At 37.7% G+C, this 13,398-nt stretch overlaps 1 protein-coding gene across 3 annotated transcripts in view; it reads right to left on the bottom strand.

Annotated features, from left to right (window-relative positions):
- Positions 1 to 13,398, bottom strand: part of ZNF280C (zinc finger protein 280C) — an 88,151-nt gene that overhangs the window by 65,244 nt on the left and 9,509 nt on the right. For all 3 annotated transcript variants that reach the window (XR_005788102.1, XR_005788103.1, XM_040468129.1), the window contains exons 4-6: positions 6,848 to 6,994; positions 3,757 to 3,822; positions 3,522 to 3,655 (exon numbers count right to left, since the gene is read on the bottom strand). Coding sequence is in view for 1 of the 3 variants with exons in the window: in XM_040468129.1 (XP_040324063.1) it covers positions 3,522 to 3,655; positions 3,757 to 3,822; positions 6,848 to 6,994 (347 nt within the window). In the remaining 2 variants the exon portion in view is untranslated. The remainder of the gene's footprint in view (positions 1 to 3,521; positions 3,656 to 3,756; positions 3,823 to 6,847; positions 6,995 to 13,398) is intronic.

Below are 13,398 nucleotides of genomic sequence, written 5' to 3'. Positions count from 1 at the left end.
ATGGAACTAGACGGTATTATGCTAAGCGAAATTAGTCAGAGAAAGACAAATATCATGACTTCACTCATATGAGGACTTTAAGACACAGAACAGATGAACATAAGGGAAGGGAAGCAAAATAATATTAAAACAGGGAGGGGGACAAAACATAAGAGACTCTTAAATATGGAGAACAAACAGAGGGTTACTGGAGGGGTTGGTGAGAGGGGATATGGGCTAAATGGGTAAGGGGCATTAAGAAATCTACTCCTGAAATCATTGTTGCACTATATGCTACCTAATTTGGATGTACATTTAAAAAAATTTTTTTAATTAAAAAGAAAAACATCCTGTGGATGCTTAGAGGATCCAAGTTTGAGAGCCAGTAGTTTGGGTAAATATTCTTATTTTAGAAATGAACAAAATGAGGGCCACTGAGGTTGTGACAATGCTCTAGCTAGAATTAGCACTCAAGCCCCTCATTTTCTTTTCTTTGTTTTTCTTATACAGTTTGATTTAAGTAAGCTCTATACCCCAAGTAGGGCTAAAATTCACTACCCTGACTAAGCCAGCCAGGCGCCCCAAGTCTCTCTCATTTTCAATTCAGGTTTTTTGAACTACTACTCCAGAACTCATATTATTATTGATAATTGTTTCAGAATGCAGAGACAAGTTTTCCAAAAATCTATCTTTTAAAATTTAATTTTTTAAGAGAGAGAGTGTGTATGTGTGCACACAAGCAGGGGAGGGGCAGAGAAAGAAGGAGAGAGAGAAAGAGGGAGAGAGAAAATCCCAAGCAGACCCTGCACTGTCAGCACGAAGCCCAACACGGGGCTCAATCTCACTAACTGTGAGATCATGACCTGAGCCGAAATCAAGAGTCGGACTCTTAACCAACTGAGCCACTCAGGTGCCCCCAAAATCTATTTTTTAAAGAAGTTTTATTTAAAGCCCCCAACATGGGTCTTGAACTCACAACTCTGAAATCAAGAGTCAGATGCTCCTCTGACTGAGTCAGCCAGATGCCCCCACAAAAATCTAATTTTTGCTTGAAAGCTCAAATCTTATCATTGGCAAGAATACTATCAGGTTTTTTGGGTTTTTTTTCTGTGACAGGCACACTTTGTACATTTTTGAGGACTGAAAAACTGTGCCGGCGATTCTAAAGGTGGCCCCCATGACTCCCTCCTAATATTTACACTCTGTGTTATCTCCCCTTGAGTGTGGATTGGGCCTGTGATTGTTTCTAACCAACAGAGTATGGCAAATGTGATAGAATGTACATGATTATGGTATATAGCTTGTCTTGCTAAGGACTCACTTTCCCTTGCTGTCTTTGAGGTAGCAACCAATCATGTTAGGAAGGCTTACACAGCAAGGAACTGAGGGCAGTCTCTGGCCAACAGCAGCAAGAAACAGATGCCTTCAGTCTGATGACCCACAAAGAACTGGATACTGCCAATGACCATGTGAGTTTGGAAGCAATATTAAATGGTATGGTAGCTCTGGCTGACACCTTGACTGCAGCCTTATGAGACCTTGAAGCAGAGGACCCAGCAAAGCCATGCCTTGACTCCTAACAGAAACCATGAGATAATAACTGCATATTGCTTTAAACTGCTAAGTTTGTGATCCTATTGTTATGCAGCAATAATTAATACATGGTGCTTTGCCGATCATCCTTTCAAACAAAAATGTCTTTGGATTAAAAAAAAAAAGCAGCTAGTTCAACTTACAATTCAAGTGGTTTTCCTCAAGAAAACCTTTATACTGTAGATACAGAAATCATTTATGCATACTACCTATTTCATCACACACAGTATTTCAAAAGAAGTGTATTCAAGGACTGAGAGTTAATAAAATTAGTAATTTAAGGGGCACCTGGGTGGCTCAGTCAGTTGAGCGTCCAACTCCGGCTCAGGTCGTGATCTCACAGTCTGTGAGTTTGAGCCCTGCATCAGGCTCTGTGCCAACAGCTCGGAGCCTGGAGCCTGTTTTGGATTCTGTGTCTCCCTCTCTCTCTGACCCTCCCCCATTCATGGTCTGTCTCTCTCTGTCTCAAAAAAAATAAATAAGCGTTAAAAACTTTTTTTAATTAAAAAAATAAAATTAGTAATTTATTACATCTTCAAGGTTATTCTTAAGTGAAAGTGAAATTTTTCTGTGAGTGTTTGGTGGTCACTAATATAAAAACTACTAGCACCCAATTGGTGCCCCTGCCTTGACTCACAGTAAGGCACCAACAGTTTTATCCTCCATTGCTTTTGCATCATCAGTACAAATGCTGACAGTGAAAAGAGGAAACGTCTCAGTGTAATTATCACAACAGTTTTAACTTCACAAACCCCTGAAAGGGTCTCGGGGAATGCCAATGGTATGCGGACTATAACACTGCTCTAAAGCAATGTTTCTATGTATAGCAATGCTAAATGTATGGATGGATGTGTGTACGTGCATATTTTAAAACCTCTGGGCTAGGGGATCCCGGGTGGCTGAGTAGGCTAAGCATCTGACTCTTGATGTCAGCTCAGGTCATGATCTCATGGTTCGTGGGATCGAGCACCGCATTAGGCCCTGTGTCGATGGCACAGAACCTGCTTGGGATTCTCTCTCTCTCTCTCTCTCTCTCTCAAAATAAATAAACATGAAAAAAAATTTTTTATGCTCTTTAGAAACCCCCCCCCCCAAAAACAAGAAACAAAACCAAAACACCTCTGGGTTAACCTGGATTGAAATCCCATATCCATAATCTATTTACCAGCTATATGGCCTTGAGTGAATTATTTAGCCTGAATCTCAGTTTCCTCAAGTATAACATGGGGATAATAATCATGCCTACTTCATAGAGAAATCATAAGAATTAAATGAAATTAATTTACATACAGCATTTAGAATAAGGACCCATAATAACAAACCTTAAATATTACCATTAACTATTATATCTGTTAAAAGTTTTAAAAGCTAAGCCACAAAGGGGCACCTGGGTGGTTCAGTCTGTTAAGCATCCAACTCTTGATATCAGCTCGTGGTCTTGAGATTGAGCCCCATGTCAGGCTCTCCGCTGAGTGTGGAGCCTGCTTGGGATTCTCCCTCTCCCTCTCCCTTCCCTGCTTACACATGCGCTCTCTCTCAAAATAAATAAACTTTAAAAAAATAAAAGCTAAGCCATGAAAGTATGTTTTCAGAATAAACAGGAACAATGACCTCAGAACAATTTCCCAAATAAGAATACTTGGTTCAATTAGTCTTAAGAATTTTGCCAGTATGCAACAATCATTACTGATCTTTTTTACTCACCTTTAGATAGCATAGTTTTCAATATTCTACCTATTTAAGCATATTACCTGATATTGACAAGTTGGCTAGTTCCTACAGTTATTACTTTGGGTACTGATTGAGCTATCATAAAGATATTGACATTCTCTGATTGCGATTATGCTTCTAATGGAATGGTGACTAGCTATAATAGTCCACAATTCTAACTGGATATTATACTATCCAATGTGTCCCTGAGCTAATTGTGTAGTTTCAGAAACACTTACAGGTTTAGACACGTTCTGAATAACAGAGCTTTGTGAAGATTTAGATTCAGGATGAAATCTAGGCAAGGCACCCACTGGATTTGATGTTGGATCTTTGTAGTGTTGACTTGTAGGCTTGAATGTATCAGTAACACCTGCATTTTAAAATTACACAGTATATTGAATATTGTTCCACACAACCAATTTTATCAAAATATTTCACTTTAGAGTTAAAATCAGTACAATAATACCATACCTTGAGTGAGTGTCTCATTCTTTATTCCCTTTGAAGATGAGCCGGGGTTACCTCTGTTCAAAATATCTACAAGTAGAATTAAATATATATTAAGATAATAGAAAAAATTTCCTAATATATCCATATACAACTAATAATTTAAGTATGTACCCCAAAGCCTGAAAGTTTCATTATGGGCAAGCTGATTAGATTATCTGTGCCAGGAGGAGAGGGTGGGTGATGGGTATTGAGGAGGGCACCTTTTGGGATGAGCACTGGGTGTTGTATGGAAACCAATTTGACAATAAATTTCATATATAAATTAAAAAAAAAAAGAATCCAAAAAAAAAAAAAAAGATTATCTGTGCCACTGCTCTTGAGTTCTGAAGGGGACACTACTGAAGACCACAGACTAAACTTAACCTAGAATTTACCAGAGTGTCTTAAACCTACTATTATACCAAAAGTCAATCTGAGCCTGACATGACCCTCTGAATCAGTTTAAGACTGTTCACTCCTGGGGCGCCTGGGTGGCTCAGTGGGTTAAGTGTCTGACTTTGGCTCAGGTCATGATCTCACAGTTTGTGGGTTCGAGCCCCGCATTGGGCTCTGTGCTGACAGCTCAGAGCCTGGAGCCTGCTTCGGATTCTGTGTCTCCCTCTCTCTCTGCCTCTTCCCTACTTGCTCTCTCTCTCTCTCTCTCTCAAAAATAAATAAAAGGTAAAAAAAATTTTTTTAAAGATTGTTCATTCCTATACCCATGCAAACCCATAACTTCTAGGTTATTGAATCAAATACAATTTTGGAAGAGCAGACATTTGCTTAAAATTGCTAATCAGGAAAAGGTACAAAAAATTTTAAAAATCACATAAAACCTCAAAATATTTCCTTTTTCCCCTCCTAGGGGAAAAGAGCTAGATTTCATAGAATAATTCTGTAAAGTAAAGGGTCACACAAAAGTAGGGTTGTTTTAAGAAAATGGAAATTCAGTTCTCTAAGACTAGGCACCACAGAAGTCTTCTGGGAGAAAAATCTGCTCAAACAACTTGATACTGTTTTCATTCATAAATTAAGGTAGGTATTTACTCAAACCATTAAAGAGTCAATCCTACAGTACTTTTTGGTGACTGTAATCTATCAAACACAACTTTTTACCGCTACGCCTAACTTTATGATGGTTCTATATCAATATTTAGCTCATGGTCCATATGCCAAAAATATTTTTTGGCTCAAAAATTAAACATCAATAAATTCATTTAAATTCCGAGTTCATTTAGAAGAGAAATTTCACTGAGGTCAACTTTCTTTTTGATAGAATTACTTAAAACTAATACACATTATTCTAGATAGAATTACTTAAAACTAATACATACTATTTTAGTTGAGTACTGTTAAGTTACCTACAATTGATATAAATCCGACTTGAACTACCATGATTTCAATAGAATTATTTGAATAATAATTTTGAAATATCATAATAGCTCAGGATAAAAATAATCACAACAACTAGGAAATAATTATATTCTGTTCCACTGTCAGCAACCAACATGCCAACATACTTACTTCAGTTTATAACTGAAGTGGCATTCCACTTGGCACTTCTCAATTTGCTACAGGAAATTATATTGAGAATTAAATTAAATTATTCTATCTCTGATAAAACTGAATAGAAGTGCTATACCAAGTTTGGAGTCAAGAAAAGCAAGAACTGGGCTTTAAAAAAAATTAAAAACTCATGTCTTAACCACAATATAATGTACTGCCATGGTAAATAAGAGAACACTGGTATGCTGGCTATATTCTTTGCAAAATTCTCCTGGCTTAAAAAAAGTAAATATAAAGGAAAAGAATCTATTTCCTCTTTCTCCCTTGAAATTCTCTATGTTGCTCCTCTGCACTTTACACATTGTTGATTGGACATTTTAACAAGTGTGATCAACAACTTCACTCTAACATTATCACAGCGTCAAGACTAATTACTCTAACTGAAATCTAACAATCCACAAAATTACTGGACATGTTCTACTAAAAAGCCATGATAATTAAGTAAGCTAACTGCCTGCATTGTCCAAGCACAGTGGCTAAAGACCAGACCCTCCTTCCTTCATGAATATAATCAAGAGTTGCTGGAAGATGGGTGTGGCCAAAAACTATAGCCCATGTTGGTACACAAACAAGAGACTGGAGAATCATGCAGTGCCTGTTCATTTTGTAGCTGTGAATCAAGATGACACTGTGTTAAGGCAGTTGCCTGTATGTGAGCATCCCAGAGACTAACACAAACGTATTTAACATTCTGATATTTTATTAAATGTTATTTACTTATTTATTTTGAAAGAGAGAGACAGACAGACAGAGACAGACAGCATGAGCCGGGGAGGGGCAGAGAGAGACAAAAAACACAGAATCCATAGCAGGCTCCAGGCTCTGAGCTGTCAGCACAGAGTCCATCGCGGAGCATGAACTCACAAGCTACGAGATCATGACCTGAGCCAAAGTCAGATGCTTAACCAGCTGAGCCACTCATGCACCCTTATTTTTTAATGTTTTACTTATTTTTGAGAGACAAAGTGCACGAGCAGAGAAGGGGCAGAGAGGGGACAGAGGCCAAAGAGGGCTCTGTGCTGACAGCAGAGAGCTCGATGCAAGGCTCAAACTCATGAACCATGAGGTCATGACCTGAGCTGAAGTTGGATGCTTAACCGACTGAGCCACCCAGCCACCCAGTATTCTGATATTTCAAGCAAAACATTCCAACGCTTTCTTTTCTAGGTGTATTTGGGCTTAAGGGAGAAAAAGAAAACCGGTGAATAGGCTACTCAGCTTCACTAAAACTTACGATTTCCAACTTTAGAAGGCTTACAATGCTGTTAGGTAATCTTAACCTTTAGTTAACTTAGTTAACATTTCATTTTTTTCAAATGATATTTTAACCTCTCTCCTCCTTACTCAAGTCCTCAACCACATCTTCCCTCTGATTCTTACCAATTCTTACTGACCTGTGTGCTCCAACTCCTTACAGAATAACAAGGACAGATAAGACAGCCCACAGGTTTTTCTAATAGAAATTGCATCTTCTATAAAACTTTACTTCACTGAAATAAATGCTTACTTGAAATGGCTGGTTTTGAACTTGATATCTCTCCAACAAAGATCAGCTCATCATCGTCTTCATCCAGAATTTCTTCTACTTTCTTCTGCCATGGTTCTAGCTCTTCTTCTTCACATTCCATAAAGAGTTCTGCCATTTTTGAATTATCTAAATGTCAAAAGGAGAGAAACATATTTTTGAGTAACTTTTTTTGCAACGCATAGCATGATATTTAAGATCTACTTTAGTAATCCTAATATTAGTTACTGAATTGATATTTGCAGTCAGTACATGATAGCAAAAGAAACTCAGTTCAATCTCTAAGATCTATAGTAGTAAAATTAAGCTAGCTGGCTAAGTAACAGGTAACATTAGTCATCAGTAGTGGCCAATAAATGTTAAGAATTATCAAATACAAGGGTTGCCTGGATGGCTCAGTGGGTTAAGTGTCAGACTTTGGCTCAGGTTTGTGAGTTCAAGCCCCGCATCAGGCACTGTGCTGACAGCACAGAGCCTAGTTTGGATCCTCTGTCTCTCTCTCTCTGCCCCTCTCCTGATCTCTCTCTCTCTCTCTCAAAAATAAATATTTTAAAAAAGAATAATCAAATCCAAGAAAAACTTGAAACATCAAAGTTTCAGTAATCAAATCCAGGGAAGAATATCCAATGAAAGAGAGTCTCTTCAACAAGTGGTGTTGAGAAAACTGGACAGCAATATGCAAAGGAATGAAATTGGACCACTTTCTTACACCATACACAGAAACAAATTCAAAATGGATTAAAGACCTAAATGTAAGACAGGAAACCATCAATATCCTAGAGGAGAACACAGGCAGTAACCTCTCTGACATCAGCTGTCGCGACTTCTTACTAGGTATGTCTCCTGAGGCAAGGGACACAAAAGCAAAAATAAACTATGGGACTTCACCAAAATAAAAGCTTCTGTAGTGTGAAGGAAACAACAAAACTAAGAGGCAACCTATGGAATGAGAGAAGATATTTGCAAACAACATAACTGATAAAGGGTTAGTATCAGAAATCTATAAAGAACTTATCAAACTCGACACCCAAAAAACAATCCAATTAAAAAATGGGCAGAAGACATGAATAGACATTTTTCCAAAGAAGATCTACAGATGGCTAACAGACACATGAAAAAATGCTCAACATCCCTCATCATCAGGGAAATACAAATGAAAACTACAAAGGGATATCACACTTGTCAGAATGGCTAAAATCAACAATAAGAAACAATAGGTGTTGATGAGGATGTGGAGAAACGGGAACCTTCTTGCACTGCTGGTGGGAATGCAAACTGGTGCAGCCACTCTGGAAAACAGTATGGAGGTTCCTCAGAAAGTTGGAAACAGAACTACCCAATGAGCCAGCAATTGCATTACTAGGTATTTATTCAAAGAATACAAAAATACTAATTCAAAGGGATACATACACCCCTATGCTTATAGCAGCATTTTCTACAATAACAAAATTATGGGAAACAGCCCAAATGTCCATCAACTGATGAATGGATAAAAAAGAGGTGGTATATATAGATACAATGGAATATTACTCAGCTATGAAATGAATGAAATCTTGCCATTTTCAATGGCATGGATGGAGCTAGAGAGTATTATGCTAAACAAAATAAGTCAGAGAAAGACAAATGCCATATGATTCAATTAGATGTGGAATTTCAGAAACAAAAGCAATGAACATAGGGGAAAAATGAGAGAGACGCAAACCAAGAAACAGATTCTCAACTATAGAAAACAAACAGCTACCAGAGGGAAAGTGGGTGGGGACATGGGTGAAATAAGAAATGGGAATTAAGGAAGGCACTTGTGATGAGCACTAGGTGTTGTATTCAAGTATTGAATCACTAAGTTGTATACCAGAAACTAATATTACACTGTATGTTAACTAACTAGAATTTAAATAAAAACTTAAAGAATAGTCAAAAACAATCAAAATGAGTTTCAGTTTTATTAACAAAATATGATTATACCTATTAACTACCTAACTATATCTGAAAAAAAAAACTCATAAACTTTTACATTAACAAAACGGAGATAAACTAAAAACAAGAGGCAATAGGTTAGATTTTTACCAGAAAAACCGAACCAGCTTCAGAAACACTAGGCACACAGCAAAGCAGCAATGAGGTGCTAGAATGAAAACAGGGGACTTAAGGTGAGGTTTATTCCATCCCAGGAAAGATTAGACATTTCTCACCTGGAGAAACTAACCAAAGAACATACTGTTAGTACCACCAGCCTACAAGTGCTGACCAAGCACTCAGAGTTCCGAGGAAACATTTTAGTGCCTCATTGTTAAATATGGACACGCCAATGAGCACCAGAAATAGGACTAAACCTCCAACGTGAAAAACCAAAACAATAAAACAGATTAAAAGATGTTTTAAAATCTTTTTGAGAGAGAGAGAGAGCGGGACAGAGGGTCTGAAACAGGCTTCACGCTGACAGCAGAGAGCCTGATGTGGGCCTTGAACTAATGAACCGTGAGATCTTGATCTTAGCTGAAATCGGACACTTAATCTCCTGAGCCACCCAGGTGCCCCGCAGGTTAAAAGATCTTAGGGGCGCCTGGGTGGCGCATTCGGTTAAGCGTCCGACTTCAGCCAGGTCACGATCTCGCGGTCCGTGAGTTCGAGCCCCGCGTCACGCTCTGGGCTGATGGCTCAGAGCCTGGAGCCTGTTTTCGATTCTGTGTCTCCCTCTCTCTCTGCCCCTCCCCCGTTCATGCTCTGTCTCTCTCTGTCCCAAAAATAAATAAACGTTGAGAAAAAAAAAAAAGATCTTAAAAAAAAAAGAGATAGTACAGAATTCAAAAAAAAGTTATTAGAATGTAATTAGCATTTTCAGAGAAATAAGATTATAAAAAATAACATGCAGAAAACAAAAAGATTAAAAAGACAGCCAAAATTCAGTAAAAGAAAAGCCCCAAAACCCAAATGCCAAAGTTGAATAAATGTCCCATAAGTGGACTTAAAAGATAAAAAATATATATATACTAATCAATGTCACCTAAAAGAAGTTTCAAAAAATTTAATAGAAAAAAAGGGGAGGGGATGTAATCAAAGGAAAAATACAAAAGAAATTCTTAGTTCTAAAGGACATAAATGTCCAGATTGAAAAGAAAAAAATCTACACTATAGGAATATATCACGAGATTTGTGAATGCTAGACATAGAAACTATCCTATAATCAGAAAGAAAGTTAGAATAATGTTTTCAGGAGTATTAGTAAAAATAATTTTCAATTTAGAATTCTGTGCCCTGCCAAGATTTTCATCAAGCATGAGGTACATATTCTTTCATCAAAAATAAAGACCACCAAGATCACAGAAAATTACCCCCTATTCACTCTTCCTTTCTTAGGAAGAATCCACCAAAATATAGGACTTAGGAAGAAGGAAGATACAGAATGCAGAAATCGTAGCATTCAGCACAATACCAAGACAAAGGGAAGTCCCAGGATAATAGCTGTTCAATGGGTCTAGATAACAACCAGCCAGAGTAGAACAAGAGAACATTACTCCCAGGAGGAATGTCTCCAGGAGACCACACACACACACACACACACACACACACACACACACACACACAAAGTGTTAGATTACCTGATGAGTTTTACCATATAGAAAATTGAATTAAGAAGCTACAAAAGGGTGTGAGAAGACTTGGCTATAGACTTTAATGAAATTTAGCAAATTTAGTCAACTATAATAAACAATATAACTTCTGGCAAATTTTAAAAAATGAAATATTTGAATTTCTGAGTATATAAAAAAGAGAAAAAGGCAATGTATGCATAGCGTATTAATACCATAGTACTATGCTCATCAGTGAACAATATTACAGTCATCGTAATAAAAACATTTAATGATTTAACCAAAATTTGAGCTATAACTGCAGTGAAAGATGCTTGGAGGGAGGGCTAAGTGTAAGAAAACTAAAATCCTCATGTTAGATAAAAAAAAATTATTAGATAATGGCAAAAAAATCGATTGAAGAGACAGCAGTACACATATGTTAAAAATTTGGAAATATGGAAATAATTATGAGAAAAAAGCTAACCTATTGAAAGGGAATGCCTGAAAAAATAGGGAATACATACATCCAGATCACACACACACCTCTCATTCTTACCCTTCAAAAACTGTGGTTATACAATTTATAACTTTCAGATTATTTGTTTCTTAAAACTATGCATGTATTGTTATGGTTTTAAAAAGGTATTGAGGGGGCGCCTGGGTGGCGCAGTCGGTTAAGCGTCCGACTTCAGCCAGGTCACGATCTCGCGGTCCGTGAGTTCCAGCCCCGCGTCAGGCTCTGGGCTGATGGCTCAGAGTCTGGAGCCTGTTTCTGATTCTGTGTCTCCCTCTCTCTCTGACCCTCCCCCGTTCATGCTCTGTCTCTCTCTGTCCCAAAAATAAATAAACGTTGAAAAAAAAATAAAAAAAAAAAGGTATTGAGGAAGCACCTAATTTAATATAATAGCAAGGAGGATGGATATAAGTGGTACTAGATATGTGGAGTGAGATGCCTGCCGATGGGGGACAACTAAAAAGTAACAAAACAATAACTCCAGGATCTGGCTTAGACAATGATCATCTGTTTTTTAAGACAATGATATCTTTACCTTTTAAATGCAATAATTTCTAAACATAATTTTGCTAGATTAAATGTCATTTCTAATTTTGACTCAGAATTAGTGTGTGAAAACAACGATGTGGGGATGGCATACAAAAGAAACACCTTAACAAATCAATTAGCACTATTCTTTTAAAATTATTTAAACTTAATTTGCTCTTCTATATAGGTATGCCAAAATCATTTCTTGCATAATGTTTAATGTTTGGTGATTTACTTACTATAAAACAAAACAAAACAAAAACCGTCCCACCCTTCCAAATGTAACCAATTTTACAAACTGTCTTTTCTAACTTTACTTTAAAAACATATGTACAGAATGCTCTAAGTCAAATAAAGAGTAATTCATAGTTTATCACTTACATATCCTGAATACTTGAAAACACCATCTTCATTGTGTCTCCTGGACCTCCCATTTGTATTGTTTCTTCTACCTAAAATATCTTCCCTCCTTACCTTATACTGTCCACGTAGAGTATAGTAGGAGCATGGACTTCACATAAAATTGAATAGTTCAAATCTTCATTGCACCATTTCTAATGATGTGACTCTGGAGAAATTACTTGAATCTGTTTTCTTACCTCTAATATGTGTACAATATCTACCTAATGGAAGTGGTAATGTAGATTGAGGAAAATGCCATATAAAGTACCTAACCTAATCTCAAGCAGATACTCAACAGTACCTTAATTCTCAACTCTTGGTTCAGTTACAACCTCCTTAGTAAACCAGTAGACCTGTTTTTCTTCCACCTTTTACTACACTGACATTCTATGCCATGCAGTTCCAGACTTACTATATATGATCTCAAACTGCTCACTATTTCTTTTTTTTTTTAATTTATTTATTTTTGGGACAGAGAGAGACAGAGCATGAACGGGGGAGGGGCAGAGAGAGAGGGAGACACAGAATCGGAAACAGGCTCCAGGATCCGAGCCATCAGCCCAGAGCCTGACGCGGGGCTCAAACTCACGGACCGTGAGATCGTGACCTGGCTGAAGTCGGACGCTTAACCGACTGCGCCACCCAGGCGCCCCCTGCTCACTATTTCTTAATATTTATCTAAAAAAATAAAAAAAATAATGTGTATTTATTTTGAGAGAAAGGGAAAGAGTGAGCAGGGGAGGGGCAGAGATAAGGAAAGAGAGAATCCCAAGTAGGCTCTGCACTGTCAGCACAGAGCCTGATGTGGAGCTCAAACCCACAAACTGTGAGATCATGACCTGAGCCAAAACCAAGAGTTGGACACTTAACCTACTGAGCCACCCAGGTGCCCCCTTAATGTGGATTTCTTAACTGTATGCATCTAACTCCAAAGTAAGATCCAAAGTGAGAATGAAAAACATATTTTCTTCTTTTGTATCTCCTCCTATACACAGAAGTCTACTGAATAAGCACTGACACTTAACATGATAATCAACAAGCTAAGAAACTAGGCAGTCAGGCAATGCCAAATTAAAAAAAAAATGAAGGACACTCATGTATGCAGATAATTAAAAAATCATTTATATCTATGTTGATACCATGGTCTTGATACCAGGTCTAACACATAGATCTTCCTCATTCTTTTTAACTGGGTACTACCATTGTCAATATATGCAAGATAGATTGTAGAGTAAAAAAGTAAAAAAAAAATTATTATTATTTTTAATTTTAGAGAAAGAGAGAGAGAGAGAGAGAGTGTGAGTGCGAGTGGGGAAGAGGGGCAGAAGGAGAGAGAATCTTAAGCCGGATCAATGCTCAGCACAGACGCTGACATGGGGCTTGATCCCATGACCCTGGGATCATGACCTGAGCTGAAATCAAGAGTCAGGGGGCGCCTGGGTGGCGCAGTCGGTTAAGCGTCCGACTTCAGCCAGGTCACGATCTCGCGGTCCGTGAGTTCGAGCCCCGCGTCAGGC

This window comes from Herpailurus yagouaroundi, unplaced genomic scaffold (genome assembly GCF_014898765.1).
Source record: "Herpailurus yagouaroundi ecotype Mexico unplaced genomic scaffold, PumYag 67681, whole genome shotgun sequence".
NCBI lineage: Eukaryota > Metazoa > Chordata > Mammalia > Carnivora > Felidae > Herpailurus > Herpailurus yagouaroundi.
This window is presented reverse-complemented; position numbering and strand designations above follow the sequence as displayed.